This window comes from Ricinus communis, chromosome 2 (assembly GCF_019578655.1).
Source record: "Ricinus communis isolate WT05 ecotype wild-type chromosome 2, ASM1957865v1, whole genome shotgun sequence".
NCBI classification, from domain to species: domain Eukaryota; kingdom Viridiplantae; phylum Streptophyta; class Magnoliopsida; order Malpighiales; family Euphorbiaceae; genus Ricinus; species Ricinus communis.
Window position 1 is genome coordinate 8,598,720 of NC_063257.1, and position 16,052 is coordinate 8,614,771.

Below are 16,052 nucleotides of genomic sequence, written 5' to 3' on the forward strand. Positions count from 1 at the left end.
TGCAATTAGTAAAAGTGTCTTCTTAAAAATAATTTTCTTTTGGGTTTTAAAAAAATTATTCTTAAATATATATATATATATTGAAATTGTTGTTGAGTAATAAAAAAGTGTATATTTTTATTCTTTAAGAATAATTTTATATATATATATATATATATATATTTTGCTATTTTACTTGTTTCCTTGCTCTGGTACAGGTGTGCTACAGCAAAATCATGGTAAAGAGAAGGATAAGATATTGACTTTGAAGATTCAAATTACAATGATTACTACAGACAAGATTCTTCAATATTAATTTGATCATTCCTAGAAACTTGTGTCTTAGATTTCCCATTCAGATTTTAACTTCAACAACAAAAGAAAAAGAAGATTATCCTTATGCTAACGTATATAATACTGAAGTCAGACCCATAAAAGAAATTAAAATTGAGAGATTATTTTATTTCTTCTGATCAGAGACACTATTCTTTATTAAATAGATTTTGAGAACGATTATTATTTTTTGTTAGTGTATTCCTAAAGTTAAAATAAATAATATTGATTTTTCAAGTATGGTATAAATATATATTATATAAATCGCTAATGCGTCTTTTAAATTTTTAGTTCAGATTCTATAAATTATGAAAAGTTTTATTAAAAACGTAATTAAAGATCGAAGTTGAATATTAAAAATAATAAAGGCTAGAAAACTTCAATTTTTATTGCTTTAGAGAATTACTATTTTTTTTAGATCGACTCGATTTATTATATTATTTATAAATAAAATTAGTTACACGTTGATATATAATTTTATTTATTAGACTCAATATCTATATTAATTATTACCAATAACTACCATAATTAAAAAAAAAAAACAGCCAATATTAAATAACAACACATGCCAACTCATAAACCTGACAAGTTAAATCTTCTAAAAGAATTTCTATTGTTATCGTTGGTTGTCCCCTTCCCTGCATTTCCTGAGTCTTTTATAGACACTAAAACCTTTCCCGCAGCCAAAATGCTTAACAAACGTGAAACATGAATAAGAAACTTAATGGTTATCTTAAGAAACTTCGTGGGTGTGTCCGCCATAGTTTTAATTTATGACAAGGAAATTTCCACAATAAAATGGCAAAAATATCAATAATTGCCCTTTAATTTCCTTTCCACACTTTTCTATTGTATCATGTGTTGTTATTACATTCCTTCAAATCGACCAATCTATGATTGCTACCAACAGCCTAATCAAAAAATTTAGTTATCTCAATCTAGACTATAAATATATTCTCATACCAACAATCTTTAAATTACTTTGAGATTAGAATTATATTCTTAATTATATATTTCCCTAGCTACTCTCGTTGATACGTTTAGAGATAAATATAACCTTTTTTTTATATATTTTTTTTAAATTATCTAGAGCTACGGCTCCCATATAATTTTGCCTTTTAATCGCTATATATAATGTTTTATAGTTGATTAATGACTGATTAAAATATATATATATATATATATATATATATATATATATAAATGAGCTGCATTTTTAATTTAATTAAAGTATTTTGTGTTGATTCAAGTCAAGTCCGGTAAAATGAATGTTGCATAGTTAATTTTATTTTTAAAGTAAAGGTCTAGGATTTATGCATACTGTAATATTTATTATAGTAACACATTGGTATTTTGTTTTTATTTCAATCTAATAAAATTCTAAATATATATTTACTATAAATTTTATAAAAGAAATTAAAAATAATGGGAATTCCCATCGAGATCCTTAATTTAATTCACTAACGATTCATTACTTGAAACATAATTTCAACCTGACGAAGCATGGTGGCACCCTTAGGGTCTTCTTTTTTTTCTTTTTTCTTTTTCTTTTACTTTTTAGCTAAAACTTCACTGAACCAGTCGTCTTCCTACTTTGCTAAATTTACGGGGACGAAAGGGCAAAAGAAAAAGGTATCCTTGTCGAGCTCAAAGTTCTGCATTAGCACGCATGACACTGAGAAATCATTTTCTTTTCGAAAGATTAGGACTTTATCTGATAAATATAAATATGCTAAAAGAAAATTCATTTTATTCAAAAACTTAAATTGTTGAGTAAGATTTGAATAGTTTTATTCTGTACGGAAATGTTATCGAGTTTGAACTGTGAATAAGTACATACCGAGTTTACTTTCTGTTTAAATATTTAATTAATAATATAAGGCAGTAGGAACTTAACTTGTAAATCTTTTTATACTTTTTCTGCTTGTCACTTGTAATGGAGGATATGCCATGCATATATAGGATCGATAATAGGAGATCTTTACGGTTTTTTTCTTATAGACGTTATGTATGTCCCACTTATATATCAAAATTTTAGATCATTAAGAATATATTTATTAACTTTAGATGATGAAGCATGTGTCATTCATTTAATATTAAAGTGTAAAATACTTATACATATATGCCATTTTTTTATTAATTGTAATATATATAGTCAATTTAGATAAAAAAAGATTAAAATATATGATTGTGTAAATTTATGTAATGAAAAGATGAGGCTCAGGACGTTCCACCTGATGAACCATTTTCTCTCTCCCTCTCAATCCCATCAAAATCTTCGCTCCGTGGCCATCTTTGTGCCATTGGAATCCTCGTAGAGAGGTGATATTTTTGTAGTGCATGTCCACTCAACATGGCTACTCTATGGCACCTTTAAAAGCCATGGCATCAGTAAGAAATCATGAATTTAAACTCCTTTGCAACTCATGAATTCACATTATTTAATAGATTTAGTATGTGAAATTAATTAGATGTTATATATATATTTATATAAAGATTACTATTTTGTTCAAGAATAGTTATTCTTCTATGTGCATTTTACTGTTAAAAGAAATCCGTATATATATATATTGTTCAAGAATAGTTATTCTTCTATGTGCAATAGTTATGGCCTCAACTTTAAAAAAAAAAATTCATCAATAATTGATTAATCAATACAATTTGTGAGAAATAAATAAACTTGACTACTATCAAGAAATATATTCTAATTTAGTTATAAATACGAATATTTTCATAATTTCATTGACCGCGTTAACGGAATAATTACATACACCTTAGGTGGGATTGGCGCATTAATACTCGATAGCTACACTGAATTAGGAGTTTAGTAGGTTACCTTTATAAAATTATTAGGTTACAACAGATTATCTCAAATTTACTACAAATAAAGTTTTCAAGTAATCCTTTTACTGACAGCAGCTGCAATATACCACAACAGCAGCAATGTCCAACGCACCTTAAGTGGATAATTGAACAGGCATGCACGTCATTCACTTGAAGCAACTAGCACTAGTGACAAGTACCCTCTCTAATAATTATCAACTTCTGGTTATGGTAGTTAAGTGTACTATCAAGTTATAATTAACCTCACAATTAGGGGGACTCTTGCTGTTCGTTAATCACCTTTTATATACAAATAAATGGTGGCCAAATTGCTCATCTCAGTCTCCAACGTTACTCATTCTGAGAAAGAATATCATCAATTACCAATAGTGATCATGCCCGTGTTAGTGCTCTTGGCAACATAGCCTCATGCCTACAGGATTTTAGCATTATGCACTAACAAATAACTTGATGAGGTTTCTGTTGATCGTCTTCACTTCTTGGCAAGATTTATGTTTGCTGAAGGCTTAAGTCTTGATTTCTTGCGTTATCACTGTTTTTCTTTTTGGTTAATTCCGGTTCCACTCAAATTTGTCTCTATTGACTTGCTGTGAAGTTAATTATCATAATCTAATAGATAATCATATGATCCTTTTGCCCTCAACACCCCACATGGGTTTCCTTTTTCCACGTAGTATGTTTCCAATTTACAAGGTAATAATTTTAGGATATGTCTTTGTTGAATGATTCATATTATTACTTGTTTAAGAAACTTTTGATTAAAAGAAAGTTGAGAATAAATCATATATAACTACCAAGATACTTATTTCTCACCAATATAACTTCTCTTAGTTACCCTTTTCTAGTTTTTTCTTTGGAAAATGCTAAACATTCCACTTCTATTTGGTTCACTCTTGCCCACCTAACGTGGCATATAATATTTTAACTTCAAAATATTAAGAAGTATTTTAATGAAAATTTTATATACTAACGTCTGGTAGATAAGAATTAAGACAAATAAAAATAAATCGTATAGCATTAATTTTTTTATTTGTTATATAATATTAAATTCTTAGATCAAGCTCATTACATTTAATTATTGGATACATTATATTTAATTATTGGATGAATGATATATATATATATATATATTAAGTATCATTTTTATTTTTAAGTGTAGAATAAACCAGAATAAGTAACGGATCCAATAAAAGAAGTTAGAAGAAGAGAGGCAAAACATAAAGAGGAGTAGAAACAGAAGGATGGGTAATAGCTTTATAGTTAAAGAGCATCATGAATATTTTATAAGGAAATCTTCTACTTCCGCCTTTGCTTAAAAGTATATACGATTTATTTAATGGTTTATTGCAGTGCACCACGTAGGGGTAAGCATTTGGTCGGTTCGGTTCAAAACGGAATTAAAATCAAATTGACTGAATAAATCGAATCAGTTTAAAAAACGAACTGAATTGAGTTAATTTTTTAAATAAATCAAAGCAACCAAATTATATAAATATAAATCAAATCGAACCGAAAGGAATATATATTATAATAATCAAACTGAACCTAAAATTACTTAAAAGTTAAATTTTATATTTAAAAATTAAATTAAATAAATAATTAAAAAACAGTTATTTTAATTAATTTAAATTTTTAATATAAAACCAAATCAAACCAATATTATTTTAATTTTTAAAAAAAATTAAAGCGAATAAATCAAACTGACAAAAAATAATTGAACCTAACCATAGAAAAATCGGTTCAGTACAGTTTTCGGTTTTTTCGACATTTTGCTCATCCTCAGCAAAACATATATCTGTACCACGAAGACATAGCAAAAACAAATAAAGAAAAGATGGAATAGGCTTACCCTGATGGATAGGCTTTTTTCTCTTTTTAAGGAAAAAAAAAACATAAATTAGAAAAGTGGGGATGTAAGTGCAACACTTCTCTATAAATTGAAGAGGTTGTGATTCTAAAGACAAAGCAAAATTAGCCGAAGATAGTACACTCCATTATGAAGAATCTACTTGAACATGGCAATGTCATGAAGGACTATAAGCCTTGTATTGCAATGCTATTTACACAGTTCATATATGCAGGCATGGCTTTGTTCTCCAAGGCGGCAATTTCTAAGGGAATGAACCCTTTGGTTTTTGTCGTTTACAGACAGGCTTTTGCCTCAGTTGCATTGGCTCCACTTGCTGTCTTTCTTGAAAGGTTTGTTTTTGATATGGATAATTTGTTCTACAGAACAGTGGCAAAGAAAAATAAATAATATATATATATATATATATATATAAGACCTCCTTCTGCTGCTTGATTTTTCATAGTTTCCGTTTTCTTTGAGTTCTCATTTTTCTTTACCAAGTTTACTTCTCATTATGCAGGAAGAAGGCACCTCCTTTGTCAAATAAATTAACTTGCAAGATTTTCTTTGTTTCCTTGTGTGGGTATGGACTCGATTTCATCATCATTTGTTCTTCTTTTTCTTTTTTCTTTAAAAAAAGAAAAAGAATTATACTTTTAGCTTGCCAATTATATGTAAATTTTGTTCTAACTAAGCTAATCTATTTATTCAAAAAAAATATGCAGGCTTACCGTAAGTTTGAACCTCTACTATATTGCAATCAACAGCACAACTGCGACATTTGCTGCTGCAACCACTAACATAATTCCTGCAATAACATTTTTAATGGCTGTATTATTCAGGTAATTAAGTCCATTTCTTTTTTTCTTTTTTTCTAATAGAAAATTCTTCACCTCACAATCTTCAGTATTATGAGATACCTATACGAGACTTAGAATTGAATATATATATATATATCATTATTTCAGGATGGAAACCATTTCCATAAAGCATGTACATGGAATCGCCAAGGTATTGGGTTCTGTTATAGGCGTTTCTGGTGCTCTAGTATTTGCATTTGTCAAGGGCCCTCCTTTAAAATTCCTGAGATGGTATCAGACTAATCCTGATCATCATATTCAAGAGTCAGTAACAAAGGGCTGCTGCTCCAAGGAATGGATTAAAGGATCACTCCTCATGATCTCAGCCAACATACTTTGGTCTTTATGGTTTGTTCTGCAGGTAGTTCTTCTCCTGATCCAAATAGCCATACAATTATACTACTGCAAACTGGAGTCTGGACTGTGACAAACTCCAGTAGCATGGCTTATTAAATTCTATTCTCTTGTTTAATTATGACTGCTGTACTGTTGCTTTTAGGGTCCCATTGTGAAGCAGTATCCATCAAAACTGCGTCTTACTGCTCTGCAATGTTTCTTTTGTTGCATACAATCTGCTTTCTGGGCCATTGCTGTTGAGAGGAATCCGTCAGCTTGGAGACTCGGTTGGGACGTTCATCTTCTGGCTGTTGCCTATTGCGTATGTACTATATATCTATCTATACCTGACAGTATATAGCATTAATCCATACATACATTTTTTTCTTTCTAATTTCTGAACTGGAATGATTATACTTATCTATACTAGTTAAGGAGCCATTACATTGACTAAACAGTGGTCTCACCAGCTCAATTGGAGGTGCATTAACCCACCCCAGGATTATAATGAAAACCCAGTTGGCTTTTAGAGAACCAATCCGCTGCCTGATTTGCTTTTGCTTTAGTAACATCACTTGCAGAGCAAAAAGGGATACCACTAACCCTAAAAGTCTAATCTCCTCAACTATTGACCTCACTATACTACCACAGGATCCCCTTGTACAGCTCTTAGCTAACACTCAAGAGTCAGGATTCTGGATCCTGGACCTCCCTTTCTAGCTTCAGGAGGACTGCATCTCTGAGAACACCTGTTTGCATAGCATAACATCAATATTAATATTTGATGAATCAGATTTTTATCATATACTAAATGTAAAATTCGTGGAATTATGGTTTGTCTGATTGGAACAATGAGATCACAAAATTAAAATTTTTATTAATGAAAAATCTTCTTTTTTGTGGTATATATATAAAAAAATCAATTGCATATATATATATATATCTATATATGTTCTGCTAAGAAAGGTAATAATATCTTTGTTCTCGGTTAAAGTTGCTTTTAAATTGCCTAAATATGGTTCGCCAGCTTTCATATCTTAATTTTTGTTACTTTTTATTTCTGTTGAGTATTTTGTTGCACTAGACAATTGAAAATCTTGATGGATAGTCCACCGATCAAAACAACTATTGGGAATTAATACCCATTAAGCAATTGAACTATTCCAAAATTGAAAGTGGAAGAGAAAATAAAATAAAATTGCTTTAAATAGGGTTGAAATTTCCCCCAAGGGCTAGGGCTAGATTGTCCCATTCCATAAGTTTACATGTATATTTCCAATTTACATTGCCCTCGTATGTGTATGTTATGTGCAAGTAAATACATACATTAGGCCTTTTTTCTTTCTTTGGTTTTATTACTGACTACGTAGTGAATATGGCAGGGGCTAACTGTCACTGGCATTTGTTACTGGGTTCAAGTTTGGACAATAGAGAAGAAAGGCCCAGTTTTTGCTTCAATGTTCACTCCTTTAGCACTCATCATCACTGCCATTTTCTCTGCTTTCTTGTGGAAAGAAACCCTTCATTGGGGAAGGTATGAATCTCAACTTATTATTACTCATGGTGCCCTTACTCAAACTTGAAATCTCTAACTTCTAAAAGTTAGATATGATGAGAGTAACCATTTTACTCTATATAAAAGAAGAAAAAAATGAAATTTAGTATGAATTAATTGGGCCACAATCTAATGATATTAATTAAACAATGATTAAAAAAGAATCATTGACAAGAGGTCCATTTCTTTTGAACTCCATGGCAGTGTTGGTGGGGCTATTTTGCTGGTGGGTGGGCTTTATGGTGTATTATGGGGCAAGAACAAAGAAGGAGGGAAAAGAAGTGTAACAAATGAAGGAACTGCAGAAACAAAAGAAGAAATCATGACGTTGGAGTGCATTACACATCACTGAGTTGATGGGATGGAGTGAATGGAAATGTAACAAATGGGCTTCCACACAAGAAAAGCTTTAATATGCCCACAATTGAGAGTGCTGCGATCACCATGAAAGCCAACCATCATCACTTCCGTATCTCTACCCTCCTTCATTACCAGCAAACTTTGTAGCTTGTCTTCTTCCGTCAATTTTCAATTTTTCTTTTCTTCTTTATTTTCTTCATGTATATATATATGTCCATTTCAAGGCTAGCAAGACTTTTCTTTTCTTTTCTTTTATCCCTAATATAAAAATTCTATATTTGGTAGCACGGTAAAAAAATTTTTTAGTTTAATTAAAATTTAGAGTTTGAATTTTAAAAATAATGTTAAAACTCTTAAAATAATATTTTATCACCGTCAAAAATCATACTTCATACGCTTTAAATTAATTTAAAATATATTTACATTAAAATGACTTTATTAGTTAAAATAGAATAAATTGTTTGGCTACACTAAAAAAGATTCTATATAGCTCCATTTGAAAAGACTCTGAATATCTCCGAAATATAGAAAAGAGTATATATATTAAAGTGAGACTGCCTTCATTTGTGTGTCCATCCATATCTTGACAAATTTCAATCCATATGTCTATCCAAAGAAAAAAGAAATACTTTAGCCCATGCCAAATGTTCATATAAGGAAAAACATTTTTGTCTCTGCACTGCTGGTTCAAACTTTGCACTTAATTATCTTCATTTTGTTTAAAATTTATTTATATTAAGAATAAATAATTATTTAATAATTTTTAGTATATAATTTTTTTTTAAATAAAAAAAAAATATATGATTATAAATTATGATTAAAAAAATATCTCTCTATTAAAAAATCTCGATTTACAATGATTTAGCTATTTTTAGATTGATCAACCGTCATTATCATATTGTATGTATTGGATAACGTGAATTTGAAATTTAATAACTCTTAATTCTAAAATTTGACCGTTAAATTGTGATTTAAGAAGTAATTGATCTGATGATATTAAACAGTCAAACAATCAAATTTTGAATTGTTAAGCTCTAAATCCATACTATCAAACATTAAAAATGTGATAGTTATAATTGATCGGAGTGAAAATAAATAAATTTTTACTAATTTTTATTAAAAAAACTACATATTTAAAATTATCAAATAATAAAATCACATACTATTTTTATATATTTATCCCTTTACATTATTGTTTATTTTTTGAAAGACTGTTTTTCTTTTCAATCTGTAAATTTTTTATGTGAGACTTGAACTTCAAGTAGAGTGATTACAGTGTTTCTTATTTATAAATATAGGAGAATATTTATCTTTTTATAATTATAAGGGTTAGAGTTTATTTAAATCTCAGAAATTGTGAATGGCATTTTTGAAAATAAAACGATGTGTTTTCTGGATAAACATCAGACAATATTGTTTCAATTATTCTAAAATATTTTCTTTCTATCCTAATCCTTTTAATTTCATAAGTGATTATCATAAATACTTTTAATTATTTTACATAGACATTATTATTCACAATTAAATTATTTTATAGCATTTATAGGAACTTTAATAAGAATATTTCAAAAAATAATAATAATAATCAATGACATTAACTAATAAAAATATGCATTTTTTACTCGTATATAAATTGAAAATTGTAATTTTTTTTTAAATGGGTGAGTATTGTACATATATTTATCATTATACCTCATTTGAAATGTAATTATACAATATGAAATTATCTTTGGAGTAATGCCAACTCTCATATACTGACTATGATTGCTCTCACATTGGAATCCAACTACATAAATTGGGTGGATCTTTTACAGGAAATAAATATTTTTACAAAAAATGAACAATTATTTGAAAGTGAAAGTAAGAAAAAAAAAAAAAAAAAAAAGGTCCCATAAATGAAGGGACACAAATCTATGCTTTAGTTCATATGTTGGTACATATGCATGCAGGTAAGTATGGGTTCCCACCATGCCACTCAGATACATATATATGTTTTATATTATGTTAATGATTTCCAATGCACTGCCTAAATAAATATATAGCTTATTTTTCATTTGAACAATTAAAATATCTCCAAAGCAATGTAATTTCAGACTTCCCATGCAAAGCATATATTAATTTATAAAATTTAAAATATTAAAATCAGTCTTTCACTATCTAAGTCTAAAATATTTAAAATAATTATTTTATTCATCTAACAATTAGATAGAGTACCTTAGAAGTGACCAACAATTTTCCAATTTATAATATATATATATACATATTTATAGTTCTTTCACTTGCTTACTAGTTTGATGAATAACAGGTGGTCCAATATAAGATAGCTATATAATATATAGATAGCATATTGGACAGGATTTTTATTGGTAATATAGTATTATTTATATAATTACATAGTCAATGTTTAAATTTGACAATTTAGTTAAAATAAAAATGTATCGGACATTTTCTAAAATAAATTGTTAGATAGTAAAAATTACATATGATTTTAATTTTCTTTCTAAACCCACACTCATACTCATAAGAGCCACTATTAATTCCTTAAATTAAATGCAGTTGCATATGGCCACATATTAATAAATTATTTTAAACTTTTTATTATTTGAAGAAGAAAATTAAATTGATTAGTTTCAAACTACGATGTTCCTCTAAACAATTTTACTTTATTTTTTCATTGGAAATTATGCATTGTACAATTAGAGAAAATCTCTATTTACGGCTTGCATTGCGAAAATTTAAAAAAAAATAAAAAATCCATCAATAGATAGTGAATAAATAACTCGAATTTAGAATTTCTCCAATTTTTATAAATTAAATTATCAACCATAAAATTCCATCAATTAATATCTTAATTAGGCGTTCCAAATTCCAGTCCGTGTGACTGCTATTTCCAAAAGTGCACCTCAAGTTTCAGTACGACTTGACTTGTCAAATTGATTAATGCAAAGTGGACTGGCTTTCTTTTGGAAATCACTGGACCAGAGAACTCTATCATAAGAAAAGCCAATGGGCTACTTGTTTGGCCTTTCTAGTTCTTGTTGGCTCATGGGCTCTACTTGTTAGCTTTTGGTATCATCAAATTCTCTCTCTGACCTTAGTTATGATAATTTATGTGAAACTCGGAGAACTGTTTTCTTATAAAAAATTATACTTTTTTTTTGAATAAAAATAAAAAAAAATAAAAAATTTATGTTTACTTGGACTATTCTCTAAAATAAATATAAAAAATAAATTTTTATATTTCAAAATCATATAATTTAACATTAAAAGTTAAATATTTTTTCTATGTTCTTTTTTTATATAAGAAGTTATTTATTTAAAAATAAAAATAATGAGCTTTCACTATTTATTTCAAGTCTAATCTTTATATTTAAAATATTATTCAAATAAAAAATAATTTTTTATAAAGTATATTTTACAAATTTTCTATGAAAATAAATTTTTTAAAATTAAAAAATAAAAATAGAAAAAGATTTATACAAGTAAATAGTCCCTAAGTCTCCCTCATGTAAAAATTCTCTTTAGGTCGTACTTGAGCTAATTTTACAGAGCATAATTGAGCCTAAATGAATAAATGAACTTAATTATATTTAAGTGAACTTGATAAATATAAATACAAATTAAATTATTCATCAATTTATTAAAAACATTTATTACAAAACATTATAATGTACTCTACTGATTTTTTAATATTATTATATAATAAATAAATTTAAAAATATATTTTTATATCTATAATTAGTATATAAAATAAAAATTAAACTATTAATATTATATTCTACGAGCTAGTCGACGAACATATTAGCAAGTTAGCTCACGGGCTAAAAAACTGATTTTTATTTAGTTTAGATTTAATTCATTCATTTAATTAAATTTTAATAAATGAGTCAAAATAAATTTGACTAAGATAAATTATGAATAGGTCATAAAATTTCTTATTCGTCTAAAAAGACCATAATATATTTGGTTTAAATCGATAAAAGAATTTATTTCATTTAAAAAAAATATATGAAAAAAAAGATAAAAATAGAAATGATAAAGTTGAAAAAAATATTTTGATGTTATGAAATGTATTGACTTACTAATGTGGAATTCATTTAGAAATTTTATCTATTTTATAAAATTTAATTATAATTATAATTAATTATATACAGATTGATTATGTAGAATACTGAATTAATTTTTATTCTATTTAAAGCATATAAATTTTAAATTTATAAATAAATTTTATAGATTTCAATAAAAAATTATGTAAGTGAATTAGATGAAATTTAATATATTATTTAAAATAGAATTAAATATATGTTTAAGCTAAGAATATTACTTTGATGGATAGTAACTGTAATTTAACTCGAGTTAGGATCATGTTATGTTTAGACTAATTCAATATATCAGAGTTTGAACTATTTTAAAATTAATAGTAATAATTTGATTCAAAATAAATAAATAAAAATGAGAAAATAACAGAATTGTGTAAATATCACATGTCATGTGTTGACCCAAAAATGAAAAACATTGACCCCCTTGGCTCATAAATATGATAAAGAAAGAAAAGAAAAAAGAGTAAAAGACACCCGGACACGGTAGTAATTCTATTGTTACTAGAAAGGCAAAAAATTCATTACTAAATATTTAAATATTTCAATTTTATTTTATTAATCTCTAGATTTTTGGTTTATTCGATTAAAATTTTATTATATTTTATTTTTATTTAAATAAATAATATATATGTATATATATAATTTGTGAAATTTATTGTTTTTGTTAAGAAATATTAAATCTCTCATAAAAGATAAAGAAACATAAAATTAATAAAATTAAAAGAAATAGAATAAAAAAAATTTAAAGGTTTGTAATATCGCCTACTCCTAGAAGAGGGTTGGTGTGTGATTCAACTACTAAATCTCTATCTCAATCACAGACATACACGTAGACACTAGACAAACACACACACGCACACACGCATGCATGTGATCAAGAATGATTTTGCTTTACGAGCAAGTCAGTTTTTTCTTTATTTGATTTTATCATATATTATAGTATTCACATGAAAGATATTTGTGATTAAATGCCTTTAAAGTAAACCACAGTGGTGATGGCACATTGTCTACATTATTACACAGACATCATATCTTAGATTCTCCCCGACATTTTTAGTTTATGTATCATCTTAGGATTGTCCATTTTCATGGTAAGCTTAAACACTTAGGTGCCTTCTTCTCATTGGACACTCTTTTTCAAACTCATCAAGCATGCAAATATAGTGTCCGCTTTGTGCGTTAATAATTAAATTAAATGTGTTCGAGATTTTTTTTTTTATAAAAATCCAATCAGTTCTTATCCTATCAACTCTATTTTTAAATCTCAATTCCGACTTTTTAAAATAACTTCTATAAAGATATTTAATAATAACTATAATTAGGTTAAGTAAAATAAATTATGAAATTCTTAATTCTTATAAGTTGTATTTTTTAGTTTTTGCAATTGAAAATAGTACTACAATATAAAGTAATAATTACAAAGAATTATATTTTTAATGATTGTTTAATATATTAATAGTAATGATTGATAAAATTTCATCAAACGATTTAATAATCACTATCAATTACTAATTAATAGCTATAAACAACATGAACAGTCGAACTAAATATGTTTATAATTATTTATTTTTAAAATTAGATTGATAGAAATTTTATTATTGTAAACTATTTATAAATTTTATTTACTATCTAATTTATTATATTTTGAATGCATCCACTGGCTTTAAAAAAGAAATCACATAAAAAAACATGTATTGATCTTACTGTTAATACAGTCACAAAAAATTTAAAATTCAGAAATTTTTTATTCAAATTTGTAATCATAAACTTACAACTCATTAAAAATAAGGTGTTCGAATTAATTCTAAATTTGATATTTATAGATATAAAAATATCTCTAAATAAAAGATAAGTGGTGTGTGAGCGTTAAATATATAAATTTTAATTTCGTATAATTTTTTTTATATTAAACAAAAAGAGATGAAAATATTTTGTTTAATAAACTGTCGATTGCATGGTCGGAATGTAAGGACATGGCGATAATGACAAAGCTAATGGCACCATAAATTTTATACAAAAATGAAGAGACAAGTGGGATACCGAATTTCAATCCATGGATAATACTCGTTACTCTCATTGAATGAATAGGCTCTTCCACATCTATTTTGCATCTTCACAAATGAATAAAAATATATATATATAGAAACAATTAGATTTAGATGTTTCTTTTTTATTTTTCTGTTTTTCAAAGGAGAAAAAAAATAAAAAAATAAAAAAGTTGAAAAAGAATACGCATGAAATGGAAAAGGGAGAGTATCCCAAAATCTTGCTAGTGCACTACAGGTTGGATTTGAGGACAAAAAAACAAAAGCCTAAAAGCAAATACCAATGCCACCACCTTTATAAGATCCAATGGAATGTTATGCTACCTGATATTTATTTGTCTCAAATATGACGATTATGATGATGCAATATATTCTTCTTACTGATATTTTGAAAAATAATTATATTTGTAATATCTGTAAAAAATATTACAATTTAAATACATTTTATCCTTTTGAAATGAGTTATTTAATTTGTATGAAATATGATTTTTAAAGAAACGTTGGAATTCCGAAAAATATTAAAAAGAAAGTAATTTTATGTAACTTTTTAAATTCTTTTCAACTTGTAAAAACTATATAATTAAGAAAAGGCGACGGCATCATTAATGGATAGATTTATTTATAATTTTGGCGACAATAGATACATAAATAGAAATAACATTACGAAATGGCTTGAGCATGCTTTTGGTCGTCTCTTTAGATAACCCTGCAAACGACAAACACAATCGAGAAAAGTACAAAACGACACAATAAGAATTAGCAATACTCAGTCGAGAAAAGAAAATGATAAAATTGTTTCCTGCTGATGCTATTTCACTACCAAATTAATGAATGTCTTTACTTGCGTACAGAAAACAATTAAAAAAACTTAAATAATCAAATAAATAAATTTAAGTAATTTAATAATAAACAACTAGCTCTAATAGTGGAAGAAGTAAAAATAAATAAATAAATAAAATACATCATCCCTTTTAGATTTTTGGATTAAATTAGTAAAACTCTTTCATATTTAATATTATAAATTGGAATATTCTTGTTTAATTGAACTCAGTATATTTTTATTTAATACGTAAAGAGTAAAGTTTAAATATTTGATTACTATTAATAAAAATTATCTTATTTATGGTAAATAATAATTGACGATAATACAAACATTATGAGAATAATAAATATGAAAATAATTAAAAATAGAATAACTCCTAAAAATAATTAATATGAAAATATTTAAAAATAGAATAAAGAGCATAAATATTAAATCTAAATAAAAGAGATTTTAGAGGTTTTTTTTCTTCTTTCTAAATAGATATAGTTAGTATATTAATACATTATATTAGAAAAAATAAAAATTTTTAAAATTTAAAAATAAAAAATCTCAAACTCATAATTTCAACCTTGAGCATTAAGTGTTTATTCATTAAATTAAAATTTGACAGTCAGATAAACTATTCAATTCAATCGATTAATATAAAGGTTTATAATCTTTTATTCCTTTTGAAACTGAACTCTTTTTATTTGTATACAGGAGCAACCTTAGAATCTCTGCTTAAACATCATTTCTTAGACGAGCCATCACTAACTTGAAAAAGAAAAAGAAAAAAAGAATTTACATTGTCTAACCCGCAATGGACATGTCATGCCTCTACTAAATAAATAATAATATTTTAATCAAATAATTATGGTTCTCCAGCCTTTTTTAGGGTAAATATATATTAGAGAACAACGTATAAAATATAAGTTAGTGGAGTTTTCACAAAAAATTCGTGAAATCTTAGTTACGTGACTCTATAATTA

General features: G+C 26.5%; 1 protein-coding gene across 2 annotated transcripts; it reads left to right on the forward strand.

Annotated features, from left to right (window-relative positions):
- The first annotated feature begins 5,012 nt into the window (after window positions 1-5,012).
- Window positions 5,013-8,371, forward strand: LOC8262030 (WAT1-related protein At1g43650). Of its 2 annotated transcripts, XM_048370606.1 has the most exons (8): window positions 5,013-5,355; window positions 5,526-5,588; window positions 5,731-5,847; window positions 5,974-6,016; window positions 6,104-6,226; window positions 6,365-6,523; window positions 7,584-7,735; window positions 7,961-8,371. In XM_048370606.1, exons 1-8 carry the CDS (start codon window positions 5,153-5,155, stop codon window positions 8,106-8,108), a joined length of 1,008 nt encoding a protein of 335 aa, XP_048226563.1. In that variant the 5' UTR covers window positions 5,013-5,152; the 3' UTR covers window positions 8,109-8,371. The 2 variants fall into 2 exon arrangements, with proteins under 2 accessions (XP_048226563.1, XP_002534346.2); XM_002534300.3 differs by having other exon boundaries at window positions 5,015-5,355; window positions 5,974-6,226.
- The last annotated feature ends 7,681 nt before the right edge of the window (window positions 8,372-16,052 follow it).